This window comes from Apiospora phragmitis (genome assembly GCF_038363925.1).
Source record: "Apiospora phragmitis strain CBS 135458 chromosome Unknown utg000002l:1.0-5516284.0:1.0-5523493.0, whole genome shotgun sequence".
Classification (NCBI taxonomy): Eukaryota; Fungi; Ascomycota; class Sordariomycetes; order Amphisphaeriales; family Apiosporaceae; genus Apiospora; species Apiospora phragmitis.
Genome location: NW_027117400.1, coordinates 1,084,647 through 1,099,605, shown reverse-complemented (window position 1 = coordinate 1,099,605; position 14,959 = coordinate 1,084,647). Strand labels below are relative to the sequence as shown.

General features: G+C 41.6%; 4 protein-coding genes across 4 annotated transcripts; 2 read left to right on the top strand and 2 right to left on the bottom strand.

The window, feature by feature from the left end:
• Positions 1 to 6,250: 6,250 nt before the first annotated feature.
• PG994_001184 (mitochondrial carrier domain-containing protein) lies at positions 6,251 to 7,364 on the top strand (the record flags this gene model as incomplete). The annotated part of the gene is made up of 4 exons (XM_066852593.1): positions 6,251 to 6,314; positions 6,377 to 6,414; positions 6,478 to 6,519; positions 6,597 to 7,364. 4 exons carry the CDS (start codon positions 6,251 to 6,253, stop codon positions 7,362 to 7,364), a joined length of 912 nt encoding a protein of 303 aa, XP_066720734.1.
• A 415-nt stretch (positions 7,365 to 7,779) lies between these two features.
• PG994_001183 (alpha/beta-hydrolase) lies at positions 7,780 to 10,048 on the bottom strand (the record flags this gene model as incomplete). The annotated part of the gene is made up of 6 exons (XM_066852592.1): positions 7,780 to 8,867; positions 8,924 to 9,265; positions 9,352 to 9,379; positions 9,435 to 9,509; positions 9,572 to 9,685; positions 9,758 to 10,048. 6 exons carry the CDS (start codon positions 10,046 to 10,048, stop codon positions 7,780 to 7,782), a joined length of 1,938 nt encoding a protein of 645 aa, XP_066720733.1.
• Positions 10,049 to 10,998: 950 nt separating this feature from the next.
• Positions 10,999 to 13,164, top strand: PG994_001182 (siderochrome-iron transporter; the record flags this gene model as incomplete). Its single annotated transcript, XM_066852591.1, has 6 exons — positions 10,999 to 11,186; positions 11,366 to 11,654; positions 11,740 to 11,905; positions 11,961 to 12,325; positions 12,422 to 12,982; positions 13,063 to 13,164. The coding sequence occupies 6 exons, from the start codon at positions 10,999 to 11,001 to the stop codon at positions 13,162 to 13,164; spliced, it is 1,671 nt and encodes a 556-aa protein (XP_066720732.1).
• An 856-nt stretch (positions 13,165 to 14,020) lies between these two features.
• On the bottom strand, positions 14,021 to 14,494 carry PG994_001181 (uncharacterized protein; the record flags this gene model as incomplete). The annotated part of the gene is made up of 1 exon (XM_066852590.1): positions 14,021 to 14,494. The coding sequence occupies one exon, from the start codon at positions 14,492 to 14,494 to the stop codon at positions 14,021 to 14,023; it is 474 nt and encodes a 157-aa protein (XP_066720731.1).
• Between the last annotated feature and the right edge of the window lie 465 nt (positions 14,495 to 14,959).

The following is a 14,959-nucleotide window of genomic DNA, read 5'->3' as shown; positions in this document are numbered from 1 at the left end:
GGCGTAAGGTTACCGTTTTAGTTATAGGTTAAAATAGTTTATATCTCGGGCGGGACTTTTTCCTAATAGTCCGGTCGCCGGCTTAATATATTAGCACGACCGTTCTTACTACTTTTACGGTAAATAATAGTAAGGTTAAATTTTAATAAAAATTTAAATTATTTTATTTATTATTTATTTAGTTTTTAATAGTAATAAATATTATAAAGTTTTTATAATCGATATAAACTTTTATTAATTTTATTATTTTATTAAAATAATATTTTTATTTTTCATATATTTTAATAATAATTATTAATTTTTTATTATAAATTTAATAATTAAGTTCTAGTTTATTTAGTTTTTTAAAAAAAAATACGAACGAGGTATAACTTTTCGTTATCGTTTCGTTAATTTAATTACCTTTTAATTATATAATTTAATACGTCGGTTTTAATTTTAAATAATTTAAAAGGGTTTATTACGCGAAGTATTAAGTCGTTAAGGATTTATTCTTTAATATTATAAAAAGCTTAGTTTTTTTAATTTATTTATTAGAATAGCTTATCCTTTTTTGTTAAGTTTATTAAAAGTATTATTAACTTATTAAATTTAAGAATAAATATCTAATAATAATTAACTAGTTTTAAAAAAGATTTAACTTTTATAACGTTTATAGGCGTAAGTTATTTTTTAATTATTAAAATTTTAGAAAGTTTTTATCCGGATTTTTTTAAAGGATATTATATATTTTATAAATATGACGGATTATTAATAGAACTCGCTTTTTTTAGGTTAATTAATAGGTTAGTATTTTATAGTTTTTAATGTATTAATTTTATATATTTTTAATATTATTTATTATTTTTAAAATAGATTAAGATATTATTAAGATATATTATAATAAACTTATTAAGATATTTTTATAAAACATGGTTAATTATTATTTAAAAGTTAATTAATATATTAATTAAATCGAACGGCATAGCTTAATATTTAGTTCGAAACGCGGTTTTTTATTCTTCTTTTTTTAACTTTAATTAAGTTATATATATTAAAGAAGTTAAATATTATAAAGATTTTAACCTGTAATAAATTATCTTATAAATTACTAATTAAGGGTAAAAGGTATCGGTTTTTAATAATAATTTTGTTAAGCTTCTAATAATTAATATATATACGCTACTTAAGTTTCCCGTTTTTACTTTTTTCGGAACGAAAAGTATAAGAAAGCTTATTAGCGACGTAAATAATTATATAACCCCTTTCTCGAGGTTTTTTATAATATACTTTTTAAGGCTTTTTTATATTTTTAATTTAATTAATAAATCGGTATAAAAGGAGGTTCCCTTCCTTTTTTTAATAGTATTTTATAATTTTACCGTGTATAAGGCGGTAACTCGTTTTTTAATTTCTTATTAAAAAAGGCTTTAAATTACCGGTACTTTTTTAATATAATTATTATAATTTTCGGCTTAAATTCTTTAATAATAACGTATATTTTTAAAACTTTAAGTTTATTAATTAAACCTTTTTTAATATATTTTATTAAAATTAACCTATTTTTTAATTAATTTTAAAATTATTTACTCGTAATTAAAGTATTTTTAAAATTATATTATATTTTATAATATTTATAATATTATATATAATTCGTTTATTACGTTTTTTAATATTAATTAAAAAGTTCGCGACTTTTTTTTATACGTTTTTATTATTATACGTTATAAGTTTTTTATTAACGGTTTTAAATTAATATAAAGCATTTTTTTTTAAACTAAGCTATTAATAATTCGTAATAAAATATAATTATTTTACGTTTCGTTATTTAATAATATTTAAATAATAAATTTTTTTTTCGATTATTAATATAATATAATTATAAATATTTTAATTATTTATTATTAAATATAGGGATTTATTATATTCCGTCTAGTATCGTCCTTTTATAACCGGCGGGAATCGTTTTTTAATTATTATAATAGGTTTCGTTTATTAGCCGTTTATTAATAGCGACGGGTTTATACGTACGGTATCTCGTGGTCGTACGGTAGTGGCGGTGTTTAAGATCCTGTTATTATAGCAGGTCCTTTGACCTAGGAGTTCTAGGTGTTTTAAGAGCGCTATGCGTCTATTTTAAGCGCTCGGTAGGCTCGTAACTTTTCTTATGCGTATTATAGGTACTTATTATTAATATAATCCTTTTAATCTTATCCTTTTAAGTAATATTCTCGGGATTATTAAGGGGGTTTTTTAATTAATAAGTAAGCTTAACGAGGGTTAAATATAATTATTATAACTCTTTTAATAAAGTGGTCGAAGTATAGTTACTTAATTAAGTACTTATTAATCTTTTTAAAGAACTACTTTTTTTCGAGCTTCTTTATTAATTATTCGGTATAATCGTTATAGATATAGCCGATTTAAGCGAGTAAGAAGTAATCGTTATATATTAACGAAGTTTTAGAATTATTATTAATAACGTAGTTTTTTTTTACTCTTTATTCTAATTTATATATAATAAATATTTATTATAACTTTTATAATTCGAGAAGTATAATTTTAAAGATTATTAATTATCCGTTAATATTTAAATCTCGAGGCTTCGCTACTTTTATAACGAGTTTTAATATAAGTAGTTTAATAAGCCGTTTAGGGTTATTTAGTTATCGCTCGTTGCGGACTAGGCGGTTTTTTAAGTTTTATTTCCGCTATTATCCTCGCTACCTTCTTTATTATAATTAAGTTATCGTTATATTATCGCGAAGGTGCGCGTAATATTTTATCGTTTAAAAGTTTTAAAGAATTATTTCGTTTCTTATTTATTTATTAAATAGTCGTAGTAATTATTATTATAATAAGCTATTTAAAATAAGTTATTATAAGGTACGTTTAATATGTTATTAGCGTTACTTTTTCTAATAGCTATAGGGGTTAATTAATCGCTAGTGGCGTTAATTTATTATTTATTTAAAACTTTTCGGAAGTTTTTTTTTTAAAGATCGATAATTTTAAGCGAAATATCCCTATTTTTAATAATTATAATAAATAACGTTCTACTTTTTATTATACTTATCGTATTTAATAACGTTGAGATCTATAGGTTTATTATAATAACTATACGTCGTATTATTCTTTAACGGTATATTATTATAATAACGTAATTATTTTATATTAGTTTAGATTTAACTAATTTATTATAATTATTCGCCCTATTTTTCACGGCATCGTTTATATATACAGGTATCGATCTTAATAGTGAGCTCTATATATAAAAAGAAATTATTAGGGGTATTAAACCGGCTAAATTCGTTTTTAACGTTTTTTTTAATCCTTAATAATATATTATAATTTTTATAGCTTTAATATAATTTAATTAAGTTATAATATATTAGATTTCGGCGGTATAAAAAGCGGCTAATCCTTTTTATTTAAGAGTTTTTAATTCTCTTTTTACTTATCGCTTTTTATCGAGGTTTTTAAAAAACGATTTAAAAGCTTGTTTAAAGCCGTCGTAACTTTTAAAAATTCGTTATACCTTTACGCGATATAGTTGAATTTATTAGTTATTTTTTATTAATTCATTTAAATAAAGTTTAAACTAAGCGAGTATTTTATTTTTAAAAAACGAAGCGGCGTAGATAACTCGTTAAGTAGTATTTTAAAACGTCTTTTTATAAAACCGTTAATAAGCTTTAACTTAAATAAGGAATCCGCGGAGGTTTTTATTTATCCCGTTAAAAATTATTAAGGTATTAATTTTTATACCTTTTTTAAAAATAATAAAAGTTTAAATAATATTAGCGGCGGTATAGAAAAAGCGTACTTTCTCGCGTAACTCGTTAATATTTAATATCTATTTTAAAATATTTTTAACGAGTTCGTTACGTTTTTTTCGAGTTTAATATAATATTACTAATAATTAGCGCTCTTTTATTTAAAATCTTTAATTCGCTTGATTAATATCTATCGAATAAAGCCGTTATTATTATCGTCACTATCTACCTCTATAGCGAGATCTTATTAAAAAGTATTTATAATAATAGCAGGGGCCTTTTCGTAACGAGGGGTATTATTAAATTTAAATGTAAATATAGTTCTTATAAGTATTATTATTTAAAAGTTTAAATAATAACTCGTAAAAATAAAAATAATTAAAATATAACGAATATTATTTAAGTTTTAAAAAAAAAACTTAATAAAACGTATTAAAATTTATATTTAATAATATAAAAAAGTATTTAAATATATAATAAAAGTCCGCTTTTATTAATATAATATATAATAACTATAAAAATAAAGTAATTAAAATATATAAATTTAAAATATTTATAATAAAGTTATTAAAGTTATTTATTTTATTAATAAATTAAATTAATACTTAAATTAATTATTAAAAAAATATTTATATAAAATATATAAAAAACGTTCCTCGTTATATATTTAACCTCTCTTTTTTTAATCTTTTAGATCACTTATTAACTTATAATAATCTCGTTATTAGCTTACGGTAATCCATCCCCTAGATCACGGTGATCCGTTCTTAGTTAGCTTACTCCGGGCGCCGTACCTCTATTACTCCGTAGCTCGTTACGTAACTCGCCGTGCCTCGTTCTTACGTCTTTTTATATTCGTTATATCGCTATACGAGCTAGTGCCGTTTACGTTATCGTACGCTGCTAAAGTGCGGTTAAGTTTATATTAATATAGCTAGCGGTGCGGTCGCTAGCTATTATATCGTAGCCGGATCGAGTTATCGTAGTTCCGTGCCGGTGAGTAGGTCTTAGCCGCATGGTTAGGTCGGGTTGTAACAGGTTACGAAAGTTATATTTCGGCCGAATTCGAGGAATATTATGAAAATAACGGCATTATTACACTTAATATACCTCTTTACTTTTTTTACTTACTTTAGTTTTTAAATAAAATATTTTATTCGTTATTAAAGCGTATTTATTTTTTTAAAAAAATATTAAATTTAAATTTAATATATTTAGTTTAATATTTTACTACCCGGACGAAATAATTAATAAGTTAAATATACGTCTTTAAACGCTTATACTTAGCTCGTCGCGTTTAAAAACAACTAATACCTATAACCTTTAAACGTCGTCTAACCTTTAATAAACGATTAAATACTTTATTTTTATTAAAAATAAGGTTTTTATATATTAAAGAAGCTCCTCGACGTTAATTTTAAATATTATAAACTATATAATAATAATAAAATATAATAGTATATAAAATAACTTTTATAAAAGATTAAATATATACTTTATAAAACGCTAATTTAATACTTTTTAAGCGCCGAAGAATTAAAAAATCGCGCGTTTAGCTTATAAGAGCCCTTACTATATAGGAATCTTAAGAGCTACAAGACGAGAAGGTAAAAGAGAAGCGTCTAATAACTAATAAATACGAAACGAGGGGTCCATCGAAGCGGAGGGCGACCGGTAGAAGGCGCTATAATATCTACGGCGAAATAAATTATAATACGCGAATATATAAAAAGGATATAAAACTAAGTAGCGAATTAAATAGAGAATAATTTTAATTAATTTAAATAAAAATAATAAAATATAAAAAAGGTAGCCGATTTAATAATATAGTCGACTTAGTAATAAACTACGTTATTATATTATATTTTATTAAAATTTTAATTTAAAATATTTATTTTTTTAAAAAGTTATATAAGGGGTAAGAAAAATGTTTTTTTAAAATTATTTTCTTATATAAAATATTCTTCACTTATTAAATTTTATATAAGAGAATTAAAAAATTAAAGTTCTTTTATACTCTTTTAAATAATACTTTTTAAAAACTTTATTTAAAACTTTATAAAAATTACGATATAAGTTCTTAAAAATTCTCTTTAAAATAATATTTTTAACTTAGTTTTAAAGCGAAAGGATAAGTTATAACAATTATTTAAAAACGTTGAGATTTAGCGATTTTAGGTGGGAAAATGGACCTGGGTCGGATACGGATGATAGGTCTCTGTACTCCGAAATTTTTTCTCCAGATCGTGTGAGTTGTGCATGCAGCATTTTCTCTCCGAATCCGCAGCACAGCATCATCACAATTTTGCTTCCTTCGCCCAAGTTCCTTCCCTTCTCCCTCCTACCGCACCATAGCCCTGTCCTGTCCTCTTCTTTGACATTCCCGAAGTCAAGCAAGCTTGCTTTTCAGTTGAATTCTCGTAGTTCAGCTTCTTCTTATTTATATCGCAAGCAAGCGTCTCCCACGTCTAGCAAAGAAAAAAAGCATCAGCAAAATGTCTCCGCCTATGGTTGCTGGTAAGGAGAAGGAGTCGAACGTCGCGCGACTCCTTGGTTCCGGTATGCGATCCCAATTTACCACCCATCCATCCATTGGGGCTTGCAATTGACACTTCTTACAGGATCTGCCGGTATCTCTGAGCTCATGGTCTTCCATCCTGTATGCGCCCAGCGAACAATCTCGAACCGGACGAATCCATGACTAATGACAATAACCTTCTAGGTGGACACCATCGCGAAGCGATTGATGAGCAACCAGACTAAGGTATGCGAGAACAAACCCTCGATCCCTACCGTCAGCACCCATATCCGAGATCAGAGACTAACAGTCGGAATCGCTAGATCTCGGGCATTACAGAACTGAACAAAGTCGTCTTCCGCGACACGGCAACGGCGTCGGCCGGCCGCAAGTTCTTCTCGCTCTTCCCCGGTCTGGGCTACGCGGCCGGGTACAAGGTGCTGCAGCGGATATATAAGTACGGCGGGCAGCCGATCGCGCGGGACTACCTCGCGCAGCACTACAGCAAGGACTTCGAGGGCGCCTTCGGCAAGAAGACGGGCAAGGCCATCATGCACTCGACGGCGGGCAGCCTGATCGGCATCGGCGAGATCGTGCTGCTGCCGCTAGACGTGCTCAAGATCAAGCGCCAGACGAACCCCGAGGCCTTCCGCGGCCGCGGCGTCATGCGCATCATCGCCGACGAAGGGTTCGGCCTCTACCGCGGCTGGGGCTGGACCGCGGCCCGGAACGCCCCCGGCTCCTTCGCCCTGTTCGGCGGCTCCGCCTTCACCAAGGAGTACCTCTTCGCCCTCAACGACTACAACAAGGCCTCGTGGTTCCAGAACTTCGTCGCCTCCATCGCCGGCGCCTCGGCCTCGCTCGTCGTCTCCGCCCCGCTCGACGTCATCAAGACCCGCATCCAGAACCGCAACTTCGAGAACCCCGAGTCCGGCTTCCGCATCCTCAGCAACATGGCCAAGCACGAGGGCTTCTCCAGCTTCTTCAAGGGCCTCGTGCCCAAGCTGCTCATGACCGGGCCCAAGCTGGTCTTCTCGTTCTGGCTTGCCCAGACCCTGATCCCCGCTTTCGACACCATGATCAAGAAATAAGCGCTGGCTAGTTCTCTCTACAGCCCGCAGGAACCACGAGAAGGGACAAGAACAAAATTCAATGACGATGATGTGTTACTAGACCAGGAGGACGAAAATACGGCGGGGGTTGACGGGGAGACTATTTGTAAAAAATCATGATCTGGCGTTCGGGGTGAAAATGATCCTTTTTACCCGTTGATACGACGAGGAGTTTCAGGGATATACAGGAGTCTCACGTGTAAGATTTTGCTGCTGCTGGACGTTAAAAAGGGGCCTATAGAACAGACTCTACTCTAGAGAGCGCAAACCGCCAAAAGTCTATACTCCTAACATTTAATCTAACGAAGAAGAAAGAAAAAAAGAAAGCTCTACTCTCCAATATCTCCAGCTTCACCAAAAAAACCTCCGAAGTGGGGAGAATCCATAAATCACATCACCCCGCCATGCGCCGTGCACGGCCACCCAGATCCGCTTTCCGCGACAGCTCGCTCACTGCCGAAGCCAAGCCCTCGTCCTCCTCTTCCGCTCGGACGGGTGGGTGCCGGTAATCCTCGAACAGCTCGTGGTCCTGGTCGCAGTGCGTGCCCGGCGCCGGCAGCGTGCCGTTCTGGAAGTACGCCCGGATGGTGCGGGCCGAGCAGGTCGAGGGCGCCGCGACGCTCGCGTGCCCGTACGACCGCTGGACCAGGACGACGGAGCCCGGGAACGCGGCCGAGTTGTTGTAGGACGACCGCAGGGGCGTCACGTTGTCGGCCATGTTGCCGATGAACAGGATGGGGAAGTTCGTGATGACCGTCAGATTCTTCTCATTGTCATGATTATCTGGGTGGTGTTGTTGGTGGGGGCCCGCGAACTGCCACTTGGGCCGGATCCGCCGCCCGATGCAGTTCAGCTTCGAGAAGGCCGAGGCGGCGCCCGAGAAGCGGCTGACGCGGCCAACGAGGTCGTCGACGTACAGCTGGAACGACTCGGGCGTCTCGTCGGTCAGGGGCGCGCCGTCGGCGCAGGCGATGGCGCCGAACGCGTCGACGGAGAAGTCGGTGGGCGTACCACCACCACTGTCGTCCGACGGCGGCGGTTGCGGTTGCGAGCAAACTTCGCGTATGGGGAAATTCTCGTCCTCCGAGCCGGCCATGCGGTAGTACGGCACGCCGTCCCGCCGCTGCTCGAGCGCCACGAGCACGCGCGCTAGCTCCGGGAGTTCGTGCAGCGGCCGGTATAGCACGGTGCGGACGAGGTGCTGCAGCGCTGAGTACGTGACGAGCTGCGGGACGGCGGGCGAGCCAGTAGCGTTGGCGTGGGCGGGCAGCAGGACGGGCCGGCGCCGCAGCGTCGCCAGCAGGTGCCAGTAGCGCGCCTCGAGGGCGGCCGGCGAAGAAGTCACGTCATCGCCGTCGTGAAACGCGCACCGCTGGGGGCCGGCGCGGTGGCACGCGGCGAAGAAGGCGGTCATGATCTTGTCGGCGTCCTCGTAAGCGTTGAGCTGGTCGTTATTGAACCAGTCGTTGTAGTCGACGTTGCCTGTCATACCGATCAGTCTAGCCTTCGTGGCATAAGGTTTGAGCTGCGAGACTTACCGTCGCTCACTAGCCGCTCTACGTTGTCCGGAAACAGGGAGGCAAAGGTCCCGCCCAGGATGGTGCCGTAGCTGATACCCCAGTATCGAACTTTGTCGTATCCGGCCTTCTTGGAGATCTCCAGCATGTCTCGGGCGTGGTATGCCGTACTGATGTGCTGCAGTAAGTTGGGCGCGGTCTTGCTGGTATATGCCTCGCACTGACGCGATAGACCGTCGGCCTGTGCGAAGGCATCGTGGACGACGCCTGGATACGCATCCGCAACACCTGTTTTTCGCAGGCCCCAGTCGTGTCGTTTCCATGACGAGCCCCAACACTCGACGTTCGGCACTGAAGCCCCAACTAGTGGGTGAACCACCGGCAAGATTAGTCCAGCTCATGCTGCATTCGGGGCTTTTGTCTCGGTAACGGAACAAAATATTACTTACTGCCGCGCGGGTCCCAGCTTATGATGTCCTAGTTCGCTTTTAGTCCTTGGAGCTCTGAGGCAGTGTAGAGGGGGTGTACTCACGTGGTTATCGCCGACAATCGTCTGTAGCTCGTCCCCTTGTTCGAGAACCCAGGACAGGCCACTTCCGCCAGGTCCCTAAGCCGCGCCTCAATCAGTATATGGGCTCCGAGATATATAATTATCAAAGGAGCACATACACCTGGATTAAGAAAGACCGGTCCCTTGTAGTCTTGTTGGGTTCTGGCTTGTGAACGTATCACAGCTAGAACCACCCTCTCCTCTTCGGAGGGATCTTGCCAGTCAAGGGGCACCTGTCAATAACACCGATCAGCAACCGTTAGTCTCTGCGTACAATAGCAACGTTGAGAGGTATTTTCGCTCACATCGAGTCTTGCGCAATCGAACTTGTTCTCGTAGCACTTGTGCCACTTCAGGTCTTTGCTTGGTTGGATGTCTGCCCATTTCCACTCCTGGGGCAACTGCACCGCGCCGTGCTGCTTCCCCACCTGAGCACTCAAGTTCACAGAGGGGATCAGACCGCTGAAGTAGCCCAAAGCTGCGATGCCAGTGAGGCTGGCGGCGAGGGTTGCACGTTTACGTCGTTGGCGACATTTGCGCTCCGCAGTCGTATAGCCTGACGGGCGTGAGTTGTTGAATTGTGCTTGTCCTTTCATTTCTGCCCACCTGCACGAAAGCCAGAATGGAAATGATGTAGGCTTTTGATCGCTGCTGTGCCACGGTCCCTGTTATCAGGTTCAGATACTGGGTGTGTGCCGTCCCATGTTGTGGGGTGAGACACGCCAACAGTATGGATTGGCTTGCTTTTTGCTGAATAGGCGTTGCGTTGACAATCCCTGCCCGAAAGCGACTACAGCTCTATTGATCTGCCCATGACCCAAGTAGCTTCATTGCGCGAGCGGCCTTGACATAGGTATGCAGGTCGATTGGATATCGGGCTATGCCTATTGGTCCATACCAAGTCAAGTACACTCCTCGTGACAAGTCTCAGACTGACCGAATCAGGTCCCGGGTTCATCGTAAGTGTACGGATAAGCGTTGACAGCCGGCTCTGGGTGTTTGCTTCCGCTTCGTAGGGTAGGTACCATATCCATAACCCTGCTAGGCCATCCGGATTCCGGAGTATATTTGATGAAAAGAGTGATGGAGCTTCCCGAGGGGCCCTGGTACGGCTTGCACATCCCGGACTTGGTGGGGTCACACACATCGCAACCTCCTCTTCCTCTTATCTCAGTCGCACTCACCACAGGTACAGCAACTCGTCCAAGGCAGGTAATGAAAGTCAGTCGGTATTAGGTTTAGGAAGAACATGGTAACAATGTTACACTGCATTGGAGTACTGAGGTCGTCTTCGGAGATAGAGTGCCGATGGACCCTAATCACTCATATAATGGGCGTACTCACTCCACGGAAGACTTGTTATCCCAGCACACCATACCATATCCAAATTTGAGTTGGGGAACCGTTTGATGATTGGATCTTGCTGCCTCATATTCGCGCACCGTCTCGTACATCAGACGAAACAAGCTTATGCGATAATTCCAGGTTAAGTCAAGCCAGAGCGGAAATGGGAGACATGAAGTTTGTGCAGTCAGTCAAGTCAAAAATGCTGGGAGTGCCTAGTAGTGAGACGCCAGCCGACGCCAACGAGGCTGTTCCATCTGGATGCGCCCAGGCTGACGAGAAGAGTACCATGGACTCGAGGTTCGAAGCAAACGTCGAAGCTGGTGTGTCGGCCATGACGGCTGCCCAGGCTGTTTGGGGCAAGACGGGATTCCGTCTAGTTATACTTGGGTAAGCCTGGATTATCCCCTGGGTATCGTCGAGGTTCAACTGCTAACGTTCGAGGGGGTGAATTAAGGCTAGCCATGATCATGGTCATTTTGTAAGCTCCAGGGCTGGGTCGCTTTTCCACCTTCTACTGTCGGATAAGCTCAATCCCAATATCCATCCTGACCACCCTATCTACTTAGTGAACTGGACAACAGCACCGTGTATACGTACAAGAACTGCTCGACGTCGGAGTTCAACCAGCTTTCTGCATTGGGGACGCTAAACACAGCAGCAGTTATTGTCTTCGCAGTCGTGAAACCTCCTATCGCCAAGATTAGCAATGTCATCGGTCGAGGCTACACTTTGGTTTTCACCGTCAGCTGCTATGTGCTATCCTACATTCTGATGGCCTCGGCCCAGACCATTAGTGTCTACGCTGGCGGCTTTGTGCTCTACAATGTTGGCCAATCGGGTACCAACGTGATGACAGTAAGTAACATGCCCCACTATGATTCACGATACCAGTAAAATGCGGCCCTGAAGTAAGATGGCCAGCCACTAAAGACCAGCATAGAACGTCATCCTCACAGATCTGTTCAGTCCCAGATGGAGAGCATTTGCTATCGGCTTCTCCTTTTTCCCATTTCTCATCACCCCATGGGTAGCGGCTTTCATTGTGGCCAGTGTCGTCGCCGAGAATGGCATCGGCTGGAGATGGGGCATTGGCATGTTTGCTATCCGTAAGTAATATGCTGCTACGGTGTGGGAGCAAGGATACTTACCAAGTATATACAGTCATGCCGTTCGGCTCATCATTCGTCATTGGTACCTTACTCTACTACCAGAGGAAGGCGAAGAAGATGGGCGTCTTGGTCAGTCAAAAGATGACAATGCATGAGTTCTGTTCGGAAATCGACCTTGGCGGCATGCTACTCTTCGTCAGCGGTCTTGCCTGCCTACTACTCCCGCTGACCTTTGCCGCGCAACTTGCCCAAGGATGGCGTACTCCATGGATCATTGCTCTACTAATTGTAGGGGTATTTATACTTATCTGTCTGGGATTCTATGAAAAACACGTGGCTGTCTTCCCTATCATACCGCCGAGTTACTTCAAGAGTCTCACGATATCGGTCTCACTGCTGATGCTGGCCTTGGATAACGTAAGTGCCTAATTTCCGACAACCGTCGCCGAAATCTGCATGATGTGGTTGCAAAGCATGTGCTACAATCCCTATTGACCAAACCCGGGGGCACAGGTCGGATTCTCCGCAACGCATACCTATCTTTACTCTTGGAGTGTTGTGAGCTACAACCTCGACGTAAGGACGGCGACATTCCTCAATAGCACTATGGGAGTCATGCAATGTCTAATTGGTATTGCCACTGGTTGGTGTATGGGGCGAAGTGACCAGTACAAGTGGCTCGTCGTCCTGGGCGCCTGCATTCGCCTCGTCGGGTACGGCGTCATGATCCGACTGCGAACGCAAGACAGCACCATCGGCGAGCTATTCGCCCAGCAGCTTATCCAAGGTACCGGCAGTGGCATTATATCCACGGCGCTGCTAGTTGTGCCCACGACGGTAGTCCCCCGTGCGCATATCCCACAGCTTCTGGCTCTGGCCCTCTGCTGTGTCTTCCTGGGTTCCAGCATCGGATCCACGGTCGCCGGGGGCATCTATACGAACACCATGCGAGAGTCCTTGTGGAAATGGCTAGGCCCCAGTGCTTCGCCTGCACTGATTGAGTCGCTGTACAATTCGATTACCGGCGAGCTGCCGGCGTGGGTTTCGCCCGAGCGCATTGCTGTCAACTACGCTGTAAGTATGCCTGCCTTATGGTTCTTTATATGTTACGCTTGGGGTTCTGCGACACCAGCACATTGCTTACGGATATTTAGTACTCGAATGTCATCACCTACATCACCTACGCGGCAATAGGGGCTTCAGCGCCGGGTACCTTTCTCGCATTGTTGTTGCCGAACAAAGAACTACCGGAGTAAGTCTTATCTCCCAGTCCTAAAAGCCATGAAATGAATTATTCGCTAATTCTTTTACGCTGCTGGAAAGTGACGCTCCAGTATTGAGCGAATTGGACGGTGCGACTACCGCAAACCGCGCACCTACCGCGGGCGATTAGGAGAAGCGGTAGCTTCCTCGGTACGTATTGATGGCAGCACCAGTACGCAATCTGGTTAACACTATATGCTTCTGTATCTCGAAGAACGTACGAAAACCAGAGTTCTCTTTCCACGTTTCGCCTAAAAAGTAATCCGAGAGTGGCCATCGTCGAAGCCTACAATTTAATTCATGTTCCAAGTGGTAATATAGTGTCCAATAGCCCACTTCGAGTTACATCAACTGGCAAACACATTTATTATGATACGACTGCCACGATCTACGTAGTCTTTGGTTGCATAAGAACTATAGAAACGCTTACCTTTTTGGCACGTATGGGAACTTGTAGAAACAGACTACATACCCAATATGCCTGGGGGCCCCTATTTTGGTTCGAACACCCAACCTAAGAAAGACGCGGCCCCTTTTCTGCCACATCTCCCAAGGATCAAGTTCAGAACGTAGAACTACCTGCTCTAACCTGCGCCAGGTCAAACTCCAAGATTGGTTCACCTTCGTTGCCGTCAGGACGTTTGTTCGACCCCCGCATGCAAGGTGCGAATCTCTTGTCGCCTTTGCACCAGGTGATCACACCCTCGCACGTGCTGTGGCATAAGTCGCCCTTCTCGCCGTTCCTGCGGACACACCTGTAGGATTTGGTCCAGGCCTCCGAGGGCGGTGTTGGTTTGATTTTGAGACCTTGTGGTGGCGGCGACGGCGACGGTGGTGGTGGCGGCGACTTTAGCTTGTTCTTCGTCGGCGCCTGGGGATGGGAGGTGCCACCCCGGCGAACGATATATTCTTGGATGTGGTCAGTGACTTGGTAGAGGTAGACGCGGCATTGATAGCCTGGTTTCGTCGCATAGCTGCTTGGTTAATCTGGTTAAGCGAGGTGATGAAGGCAATGGTCAGCTCGCTGGGGTTCATGCTCGCGCTGGCTTTCTCAGCAGCCCTACGATCAGCAGCAAAAACAGCGGCGGCGGCGGCGGCCATCTGATAACACACCTTAAAGCCGCATACGGTCTGCAAAGCGGGGTCGGGCTTGCAGTTGAGGCGGGCGCACCGCTCCCGCTTCATCTGTTGGATATAACTCCTCCACTCGCGAACCTCGTTGGGCGTGGAATGGCCCTCCTCAACGGCGCAGCTTGCATCTGTACCTAATTTCGAGGCCGGCGTAGTGCTCCAAGAGCCGGAGTTGCCCGTGTCTGTCGACATATGTTTCTGCTTACCTAGACGAAGGGGGATTAGAGGAGATGCGCGACGAACACCGTGATCCTGCAAAGGCTGCTACAACAAGCGACGATGATAGTGATGACTATGTAGTAGCTACTACTAGCCAGAAGATCCTCGGGCCTGTTGTGTGCGTTTGGCAATGCGTTTGTTCGTCTCTGTTTTTTCTCTTCCTGCAATAACGGGGATCTGGCCGCCTTCGAGGTATATATCGTAACCCAAGGCCAATTGTCTGAAAGAAAGGCATTGTTACGCTCTTTGTCTCACAGACAAGGGACCATGACACCACCTAAGAAAGGTTGAGTCTATCGTCAACAATGTTGCAGCAAATATTCACATATCAATGACAATGCACAGTCGAACAATGAAATTGTACGTGGTCCACCCGGCGTGGGCCCTGCAATCCAACTTGCCAACGCATTGAACCGCAGCCGGAGAGAGTCAAGGATT